General features: G+C 35.2%; 2 protein-coding genes across 2 annotated transcripts; one reads left to right on the top strand and one right to left on the bottom strand.

The window, feature by feature from the left end:
- Positions 1–2,998: 2,998 nt before the first annotated feature.
- Positions 2,999–4,203, bottom strand: LOC104883221 (histone H2B). Its single transcript, XM_010667701.4, has one exon. It carries the CDS (start codon positions 4,009–4,011, stop codon positions 3,277–3,279), a length of 735 nt encoding a protein of 244 aa, XP_010666003.2. The 5' UTR covers positions 4,012–4,203; the 3' UTR covers positions 2,999–3,276.
- Positions 4,204–7,095: 2,892 nt separating this feature from the next.
- On the top strand, positions 7,096–8,231 carry LOC104883222 (elongation of fatty acids protein 3-like). Its single transcript, XM_010667702.4, has one exon. It carries the CDS (start codon positions 7,236–7,238, stop codon positions 8,073–8,075), a length of 840 nt encoding a protein of 279 aa, XP_010666004.1. The 5' UTR covers positions 7,096–7,235; the 3' UTR covers positions 8,076–8,231.
- Positions 8,232–11,476: the final 3,245 nt, after the last annotated feature.

Below are 11,476 nucleotides of genomic sequence, written 5' to 3'. Positions count from 1 at the left end.
AAAAAAAAACAAAAAAAAAAAAAAAAATACTCACAAAGATGGCTGTGGTCGGAAGAGAGAGAGGGAGAAGTGACGGATCCGGTGAGGTGGCGCTGTCGTCGGAAGAGAGAGGAAGAAGTGACGGACTGTCGTCGGAATAGAGCTCCGGTCGCCGGCGGTGAGGCTCGTGCGGCGCTGTCGTCGGAAGAGAGAGAGAGGGAGAAGTGAGTTTGAGAGAAAAAAAATTTCGAACGTTAGTAAATTGGGGATTTTTATAAACCGCTACTCGGAGTAGCGGTTTTCTTTAATGAACCGCTACTCCGAGTAGCGGTTTACAACGGATCCAAAATCTTGTAAACCGCTACTCAGAGTAGCGGTTCATTAAAGAAAACCGCTACTCCAAGTAGCGGTTGATTTTAAATATAACCGCTACTCTGAGTAGCGGTTTTTATGCATTAACCGCTACTCTGAGTACGGTTTTACTGCAGTTTTAAAAAAAAAAAAAAATTCGCGTGCCGTCCTACGTGGACGGTACGCAGGGAAATAAAATTTTTTGTGACATATTTTGGGAATTAATCCCCTTTTTGGCATTATTCAAGGAAAAAATTCTAATTGACTAGGTTAGTTTAGGAAATTATGAGTTTTAGTTTAAAAAAAATAAAAGTAAACTAAATAAACTAATTAAAATACAAATAAATTAAAAGGATAAAGGGTAAAAGGAGGTTTTTTTTAAACAAATCACTCAGTTTCTCATACTGAGAAACGAATGAAGAGGCACGAAAGAAGGGGAGGGAAAACAGGGGGAGTGAAGTAGGGAGGGGTGAAGGAGAAAGGTGGCGCTGGTGTTTCGGCAGTTCTCCGGCGGAGCTCAGGCGCCCCAAAAGAGGTCAGGGTCAGGTGGTGAGTCGGCGCGAGCTGCAGGGGACGCAGCAGGGGCCGCAAGCGAGTCGCGAAAGGGAAGGAAGGACGGCAGTGTTGCAGTCGATTTAGGTGGTTCGATTATTTCCGGTAGTATGGTGGTTCGAAGATGCGTTGGAGGTCAGGTGGTGCGCGGTGGTTTCCAGCGGAGGAAAGAAAACAGGGGAATTGGTGGTTGAGTTTCAATTTTTCAAAAAAAAATTTCAAAATAAAAAAAAATCAGAAATTGAGGAAGGAGACAAAGGGTTGAAGCAAACCTTTTTGAATTGTTTTGCTTGAGTAATTTGATGAGATAGTTCAGTATTTATAGAAGAGGTTTGGGCAGAAAATGCAATTTGATTGAGGGAGTTGTGTTGAAATTCTAGGTTTGAGTGTTTTAAACCAGACGGAGGAGAAGGAGGGAGATAAAGGAAGGTGCTGCAAAATCTATGTTTGACTGTTGAATTCAGACGAAGAAGAAGGGAGGAGATAGAGGTGTTGAGTTTTGTTTTCTTGGTTCTCAAGTCTTGAACCAGTCGAAGGAGAAGGAGAAGGAGGGGGATGAAGATGTTGAATCATGTTTTCACCTCTCTTTTTTTTTTCCTTTTTGTTTTATTTTCCTTTTTTTTTTTTTTTGCTAAAAGCATATGGATTATGGACTTGGTATTTGGCTTTGTATAATATGGATGGACAATTATGAATGGGCAATTAGTATAAAGATACTTATAACAAATGTAAAAGTTTATTTAATTAGAAATAATGAAATGAATAATAAAATAAGTAAATGATTTATTTTAAACTTTTTTAAATAAGTCAAAACTAAATGAAATCATTGTTTTAATAAACATAGTTATCAAATAAAATTGCATTATCATAAAATAAATTTTGAGTGGAAATAATATTAAACCTTAATAAATAATAAAATAAAGTCTGAAAATTCGAGGTATTACAGAATCACACTGGCTAATATTTAATCATAATTAGACTTCTGTAGAACTTTTTACTATTAGGACATGTTCTCTTCGGCATAAAACAGCTGAACCAAAATGAGCTGAAGTGAAGTGAACTGATCGAGCTGAGCGGAACTGAACTGAAGTTAATTGAATTGAATTGAATGCAATAAAGATATAAATAATATTTAAACAATAATAATATAAATATTGAATAATAATTATAATTATAATGATAAGTAATAATAATGAATAATAATAGTATTATGGATATTTTTAAATGATAGTTATGAATAAATAATATTAATAATAATTAATGAATAATGATGATAATTAATAATTATTATTTTATATTATTTGTATTAATATATTAATACTTGATGATGATTATATAATCACAATAATATATAAGAAGTAAATTCATATTACTATTTTAATAATTAAATTTAATAATATAATAATATTTAGTAATAAAATTAATGATTGGATCGGACCGTGTAAAATTGCATCATAAATCGTTTTGACACGATTTGATTGGTTTATGGGCTAAAAAATGTAGGTTTATTTGTGCTTTTGACCTAAATCATGTTCCTTCTAATAAGAATAGTAATAATAATGAATAAAGTTATAATAAACAAAAAAATATATAGAAATAATAATTATAACAATAATAATTACAACAATAATAATAATAATGATAATAATAATTAATAATAATGATATAAAATAAATATTAATAATAATAAGTGTAATTAATAAAATAAATTAGACCATTATAATAATAATATTTCACAAAATGATTATAAAAGAATGGAACTGAGCTGAACTAATCTGAACTCAACTGAAAATAAGCTGAGGAAAACCGACCTTATTGTGCTTTCAAACTACAAAACCACATACCTTCAACATTAAAATAAATCTCAACAGATCAACATGATAACATTTATACTTAGATACAAAATATGCTGAAAACTAGTTGCTTTGACAACTGTCAAATGAGTAAAGTATTACGGGTACACCGTACAATATCTTAGTTAATTTTTATTATTTTTGTAAAATACAAACTCATAATTTGACAACATTCGACCATTTTCACTATACGCTATTCCAGTAAAATTAATTTGCATCTGCTATGATGAAAACAGTATATATATAACTACAATGAACACATGTCAACCCAAAAATAAAATACTCCACATTCTTAAACTGTTAAGTCTGTTACACATCATGGATCAAAGCCTAAGCAGAAAAAGTCCCTACTTACAACAAAATATGGGCCTTTCTTTGCAAATGTTGAATACAATTAACATCACCAACAGTCTAGCACGCACATAAACACACAAACACCCCACTAATCCCTACAAACTTAAAAAAAAAATACCCCAAATTTACACATCATCCCAACCAATTAATCACAAAACACATCCCCTACATTTATAACATGGTTTGATCATTTCTTAGAATCATATGTGACATAGTTAGACACCGCCTTACTTCCTTCAGCAACAGCATGCTTACCAAGCTCCCCAGGCAACACCAACTTAACAGCACCTTGAATTTCTCTTGCTGACATTGTTTGTTTCTTACTATACATACTCAATTTAGAAGCTTCAGCAGCAAGTCTCTCAAACATATCAGTCATAAAGTTGTTAATTACCGTCATTGTCCCTGACGTTATTGCCATTCCTGGGTGCACTTGTTTCAACACTCTAAAAATATACCTCTTATACCCTTCTCCTCCTCCTTCTCCCATTCGCATTCCCCCTCTCATTCTCCTCCCTCTTTTTCGGCCCGTCTTCGTTTTCGCCATTGTTGCCTTCTTACCCTCCTGGGCTTCATTTTTGGGCTGGGCTTGGTCTTGATCTTGGGCCTCGTCTTCTTCTTGCCTTGGTGGGGATTCTTCTCTTGGTGGGGTGGATATCTTGTCGACTTTGGGCCATTCAAGAGGGAAATCAGGTTCTTGGGTCTCGGTCTCTTGGTCGTCTTGGGCCTCTTCTATGTCTTCTATTGGGATTGACTTGGTCATTACCGAGGTCTGTTCCTCCCTTCGCTCGGTAACTTCAGGCTGGGCTTGGGTTTGGGCTTGATCTTCTTGGGACTGTGACCCGAGAATGGAAACTACTTCAACTGTTTCTTTAACAACTTTTGTGGTCTTTACCACCTTTCTTCCTCTCTTTGGAGCCATTTTTGCTCTTGTCTTTCCCTCTCTTTAGTATATTTCTGTAGAACTTTTTATTGTTGCTTTGTTTTTGTTTTTTTGTCTTTGAGAATGCGGTGAAAATGAAGGCTTCTAACAGAAGTCTAGTGCACTGGTGCAGTGAATATGTAGGCACAGTAGTAGTGGAGGGGTGTTGTAGAGGATGACACATGGGAGCACACGTGTCGAGATCGGTTGCTACGTGGGGTAAATGTAAAAGATGAGAGATTTGTGGAGTAGTATCTAGTGACTAGTAAACCGCTGTTAATTTAGGAGCAAATACGGAAAAATAGAGTTGTATATAGCAAGGTAGAGCCTTCAAGTGAACTTTACAATCAATTGAACACATATCAAAGGATATTATCTAACTGATAGGATATATCTTAAGTGGGCAGCGTTCATGCTAGCGATTCGACTCCCAATGAATCCCGTGGATGAGTTTCTCACTAAGCGACAAGAATCAGTCCAAAGATGTTGAGCGGGCATTTGTGTTCTTCAATCACGTTTTGCAAATTGCAATAATATAGAGACCAACTCTTGTATAGGATGAACACTTATTGTGGGAGATAATATTTGCTTGTATAATTCTTCAGAGTATGATTGTTGAGGATGAGCGAGATACATATCAAAATTATGATGAAATGTCAGAATTCGAACAAGAAAATATGACAGCGATTAGCGGATCAACGCGTGCAAACTATTTTGTGCAACCGAGTCGATTTAATGATATTGAAATTGAACGATATATGAAAAGGCGAGCTGATAAATGGGATAGAAATGTACACAAGGCCTTACAACGAGACTTGGGAAAATAGTCGTCGATGTACCGATGACGATTGAAGACCTAAATTGTTTCAATCTTTTATTTAAAATTTCATTGTATGGTACTTTGTTCAATTTCATTGTATGGTACTTTGCTCAATTTCATCTATGTTTTTTAAATGAATTTTTTCGTGTGTGTTTTTTTTTACGTAATTATTTTTCGTAATTATTAACATTAAAATCGGGTAAATTCTTATAATTAGCAATTAGTGTAATTGTCAAATTAAACCGCAATTATTAAGAAAAAACGGGTAAAATAGTACAATTAAAAAATGACGCTTTTGTTAACGTAATAAAATTAATGAATTAATTCGATAAATTAAAATGTAATTATTTGATTATAATTATCTTTTTTGATTTAATTAATATTATCTAAAATTAATGTAAATGAATCAAATTATTTTTTGATATTGATGGTGTACGGAAAGTAGGAAAGAGAAAAAGAGATGGGGTATAAAAAAAAGTAAGAGACCAAAAGTAAATGAGGAGGTTAATGAATATAGGCATTATAAAGTTAGTGAAAAGTGATGTGAATTAATAACATAAGAGAGAGAAATTAAGGAAAGTATCATGAATGTACATGGTCTGATTACCAACTCTGCAATAGTACTCCATCCGTTTCATTTTAATCTACATACTTACACTTTTGTGAAAGTATTGGGTCAGACCGTCTGACCAAATACTTTCTGTCAGACGGGCTGACCCAGTGACAAAACACCATCTCCTTTGGCCCTTCACAAAGCTCAATCATCACTATTTTCCCAACACTTTTCACCTCCCCAAAACCTCTAACTTTCCCACATTCTCTCTCCTCCATAACAACCCAAAAAAACGGGACTCAAAAAACGCAGCAAAAAGCCCACCCTCACCGATGCCGGAGACTCGCCGCCGGTGGGCCCATTTCCTTATAATGTGCTAATTTCATAGAGTACTGTATTTTCTTCACTTCACAAAACTGGAAAGGATGCTGTGAGATGGGTCGAGTCTTCTATGGCTTTGAACACTCCCTGATGCTCCTCGACCAATCAGAGCATTGAAGTTATCAGTCGCCAACTCAAGCTCTTTCTGTCGAAACTCCCTGATGCTTCTGATGAACCTTTGTTTAAGTATATGGAATTAAATTTTCAATGACTTGTAGAGCTGAACTGAGCCCATCATTGGTGATAAGTCTAAGCACAGGACTGTCACTTTTCTTAGGAAGGTTTGTGTTCTTTAACTTCCAAAGAGAAAATATGGCAAAACAAGTCCCAGAACAAAATGGGTTAACCCATTTCGAAGCGGGTGATAGCCGGACCTGGAATAAGAAGTCGTCAAAATTAGATGTAGAGTTGATGACAATGGTCCCTGAAAGTATAAAAGGTTCCCATGAAATAATATCCCCTTAACTAATGAGCTATTTCACATGACCACGACTTTCATTTTCCAAGCAACCACTAGAGGTTAGTGTTTTATTTTCTTTTCAGTTGAACTTTGTTTTCTTTCAGTTGGACTTTGTTTTCTTTCAGTTGGACTTTGTTTTTTTTCAGTTGGACTTTGTTTTCTTTCAGTTGGACTTTTGTTTCTTTCAGTTGGACTTTGTTTTCTTTCAGTTGGACTTTGTGTTCTTTCAGTTGTACTTTGTGTTCTTTCAGTTGGACTTTATTTTCTTTCAGTTGGACTTTGTTTTCTTTCAGTTGGACTAACTGAAACAAAATGAAGACTACCTGAAGAAAAATGAAGACTACCTGAAAAAGAATAAAGACCAACTGAAACCCAAGTAAGTCTAACTGAAGTACAAAAACCAACTGAAAAACAAAGAAGACTAACTGAAAACAAAATGAAGACTACCTGAAAAAAAAAATGAAGACTACCTGAAAAAAAATGAAGACTACCTGAAAAAAAATTGGAACCACCTGAAAGTCGTCCGACCAAGATTATGGTCGGACGAGTCCGACACAATACGTTCTCATTACTTTTTATGTATGTCAATGCAAAACTTTGAGTACATATATCTTTATTTTTGTATTTGTAAAAATTATTAAAAGTACATATTAACAAACTACATGTTATAATAAACTAACAAGATCTCACATGACTATATTTTCATCTACGTATAAATTACAAATGATGGTCAAATTGAATTTTGTAAATAGTGTAAAATATCAAAGTGTAACAATTAAAATAAAACGGAATGAGTATATGATATCGTTTCAAAATCTTAAAATGATTTCCCATATTCCATACATTTTCATATGCATCTAAAACTCATGGTCATCCTTGGTCCACGTCCACCCCGGAAAAAAGAATTTAATCTTCAAAATCCAGATGTAGAAACTATAGGAAGTCGCCTCTATACAAATCACACTTAATTCCACTCTTCTCCATTGAAAACAAAACTCTCCAAAAAAAGAATGTTGATAGAATTAGTACCTCCAACCATCAATTACTGGCTAGTTGATCATCCAACAATAAGCAACTTCGAATGGAACCATGAAATTACTAATTTCTCCTCCATCCATTTCCTCATTTTCACCATTTTATCTTATCTCTCTTTAACTTTCATCCTCTATCACCTCTCTATCTCTCCTCTCCATCCTCCCCTACTCCGCTTCATCTCAGCCGTCCACAACTTCATCATCCTCTTCCTCTCTTTCACAATGGCCGTTGGATGCACTCTCTCCACCTTATCTCAAATGCCTGCGCCACACTGGATCTTTTGCTTCCCTTCCAACCACACCTCGCCACGTGGCCCTGTCTTCTTTTGGGCCTACGTCTTTTACCTCTCTAAAATCCTTGAATTTATTGACACCCTTCTTATTATCTTAAGTGGCAGCATCGGACGTCTCTCATTTCTCCACGTGTACCACCATTCAACGGTCCTGATTATGTGCTACATTTGGCTTGACACGTCACAGTCTTTGTTCCCTGTTGCTTTGGTTACTAATGCTACGGTGCATACTGTCATGTATGGGTATTATCTGATGTGTACGCTTGGGATTCGTCCGTCGTGGAAGAGATTGGTCACTGACTGTCAGATTGTTCAGTTCGTTTTTAGCTTCTGTGTTTCTGGAGTTATGTTGTATTATCATTTTGCTAGGTTTCCATGTTCTGGGATTTTGGGTTGGTGCTTTAATGCTGTGTTTAATGCGTCGCTTTTGTATTTGTTTATTGACTTTCATTCTAGAAATTACAAGAAGAAAAAGCATTTGAGAAGGGAGAAAAAAGGAGATAACGAGGATAAGGTTTTGTGAAGTTTTTTTTTTTTTTTTCTGAATTCTAACAAGTTGTGAAAGTTATCGTTTGTTTGAGTGGGATCTCATCATATGCGAATTGTAAAGTGTGTCTTTTACTCTCTTTTTTCACAACTTTATTGAATTATCATACATGAAGTATATATTTATGCTCAAGATTCGATTTCGACCTAAAATTAACCAAAAACCTAATATAACCCTAACTAATCAAGCCTAGTCTGAAAGAATTAGATTCAAGATTTGTTAAACATTGTCCGAAAACTACTTAAAATCTCCTCAAGTTCATTTTTATGACCATTTTACCCTTCCTCTTTTCCACACCACCCACCACCCTCACCACCACCACCTACCTCCCCATTGCCACTCGGGACCTCCACCGCCATCACCTACCTCCACCACCAGCTCGCGACCTTCTCCACCACCCACCCGCAAAGTTGGCGAAATTTTTTTTAAGGTCGTGGGCGAACGTTCGGCTTGGACGTTCCACCCATGACCCAAACGTCTGGCCTCGACGTTCGGGTTATGGGGCGAACGTTTGGCCTCGACGTTCCACCCATGGGCCGAACGTCCAGGCCAGGCGTTTGGGGTATGTGTGAAACGTCCAAGCAGAACGTTCGCCCACGACCCTAAAACAAATTTGGCAGCTTTGCGCGCAACCGTCGAAGAGAAGAGGAAGAAGGTAAAGGCCCAATTTTCAGGCCTAATGGTGGAGGAAGAAGAAACAGGGGGTTGGGGTTTGATATTGACGAAGAAGAAACGGGGGTCCCGACGTCAGGGTTTGATATTGAGGATGAAAGAATGAGGTAAGAAGGGTGGGTGGTTATGGCAATGAGGCGGTGGTGCAGGATGTGGATGGTGGTGGAGTGAGGTGGTTGGTAATGGAGTTGTGGGTTAGGGAAAAGGTTAGAAATGTAATTTTAATTTTTTTTTTGGGGGGCGATTTTAAGTAATTTTGGAGTGTAGAATAAAAGTTGAGAAAAAATTATACTCCCTTTTCATATTAGTTGCAATACAAGGGGAGGTACAAATTTTGAAAACAAGAAAGACCTAGTGAAATAAAAGACATTTCTATGTGACAAGAAATGAGATATAGGAACTTCTAGAGATGGCCACTAGTGCAGACTAGACGGGAGGGTTGAGATTTCACGGTACTGAATTGGACCGTGAAATTCACGGTTTAGACAGCTAGTCCATGGGCTGAAAAATCTTAGCCCACACCAGTCTGTTATATGTTTTCACGGTTCGATGAGCATTTCGTGGCCTTAGCGGGCTGGACCAGGCTGACAGTTCGGCATCAGAATTTTTTTAAAAAAAATCAATCCACGATCCAACAACTAATTTTACAATTCAAGGCGGGTTGGAACAGACTTTTTGTGGGCTCAGCCCACACAACCCACTATGTGTGCTGGGCTAGATTGGCCCGTACTATTGGCCATATCTAGGGACTTCATAATATAAGAAAGTGATATTGCATATATGAATCTTTCATAAAGGAATGTGTATTAGAATTAGTGCTATACTCCCTCTATTTCTCAATACATTACTCAATCATTTTAGAGGCAAGGTTTTAGGAGGGAGGATAAGATGAGTCATTTGAAAGATATTAACAAGAGAGAATGAGGAACTCTCTTTGTTTAGCTCTCCTCTTTATTATCTCTAATTATACATTAACAAAGAAGCAGATATTCGAAAATAGACATGGACATGAGTCCAGTAAGATCATATACGAACATGTTTTATTTGGATTGTTTATGGTCAATGTTCAAAAAAATTTGACTACAAAGGTAAAATAGGAAAACATGAAAATACGGAGGAAATAGATATGATTGAAGATAATGGCTTCAATAATTTAAAGTTGAGATATGGTCTTAATCTAAGACAAGAAATGAGCATATAATTTTGAGTCATTTCAAAGTGGCAATTTGTGAGATGAAGGTTGATGTAATCTGTTATAACTCAAATCCAAAATTGATGTAATTCGACCTAACTTGCTAGTTGCTACTATAGATTCAATTAGGGGACTTTATTAGGGAGGACGACTATATTGAAATTCTTTTTTTTTTTTTCAATATTTTAGAAAAAGAGTGGATGAAAGTTAAACGACTCACTTAGATATTGATTTCAAGAAGATCTTCAATTAGCATGCATATTTCACTTCCAATAATTTCATTATAAAATTACACCTAAGTTAGCCCATTCGCCAAATTGAAATTTTTAGTGCATCTTTGCATGGAGGAGAAGACTTCCCTATTTATAGTCTACTATGGAGTATAACATCAAAGATAGCCGGGTATCCCCTTGGCGTTTAGAAATTTTCTGGAATATCATGTTTCTTGGGCTCTAGCCCAAATAGATTTGCGTACAAGGTATTTTAAGGGTATTATATTATTTTCATCTTCAATGCACTTAATTAATGAGCTAGGCCCAAACCAGTAAAATTATATAAATGCGGTATTTTAATTGTCCAAGTTGTAACAAAATCTAACAAAATTTCATTTCACATAGATATGACTATATAATTTATCTCTGTTATATAAGGGAAGGGAGAGCAATGATGTCCTCTTTTGAAATGCCTATTTTGCCTCCATTTTCTTTATAAATTACAATGGAATGTTAAAATCAAAATCGACACTCAAACAAAACTACCGAAAATTAATTAACAACACTCACTCACAAATCACTTAAAAGAAGAAACTTTACAAATCACTCATACAATTGAGAAAATCACTTTATAAAATTCAAGCTAATCACTCAAATAATCAGGAAACTTTATTAAAACTTAAAACATACAAACTTAAACTAATAACCTAGAACGTCAACACATACAAAAACATTTACAAAAATTTACTTACAGATCACTATTCTCAAGAACCATTCACAATTAATGGTGGGTCATGATAAAAAATAGAGGTGTATTTGTAATGAAATTAGAAATTAGAAATTAGAAGTTAGACAAGGAAAAAAATTATTTACTTTTTTTATAGTGTTTCTTATATATAATGAAACTTTTACATTTATTTAGACCTATCTTTTTCTATCATATAATAGCGATTAATTATCAAGGTATTTATGTAAAATATTATTCAAGAATTAAAGTACAACATATCTCTATTATATAAGGGAAGGGGGAAGCTATGGAGTCCCCGAATGAAGAGACTATGTTACCCTCTTCCCATTCTAAATTACACATTCACTTACAAATCAAAGGGGGTTTCAAACAAAAATACCAAAAATGTAATTATAACAATCACTCACAAGTCAACTAAAATGAGGAAACTTTGCAAAAACTTAAAAATTCACTTTCTACAACCTATGAAAAAATTGACTTGAAATCAAAGTGTCCACTTTCTTTACAATTTATGAATTACTGTACTTAATTCAAAAATCAATTAAAAAATTTA

This window comes from Beta vulgaris, chromosome 9 (assembly GCF_026745355.1).
Source record: "Beta vulgaris subsp. vulgaris cultivar EL10 chromosome 9, EL10.2, whole genome shotgun sequence".
Classification (NCBI taxonomy): Eukaryota; Viridiplantae; Streptophyta; class Magnoliopsida; order Caryophyllales; family Amaranthaceae; genus Beta; species Beta vulgaris.
Note: the sequence above shows the minus strand (reverse complement) of the source record. Positions and strands in the feature narration are given on the sequence as shown.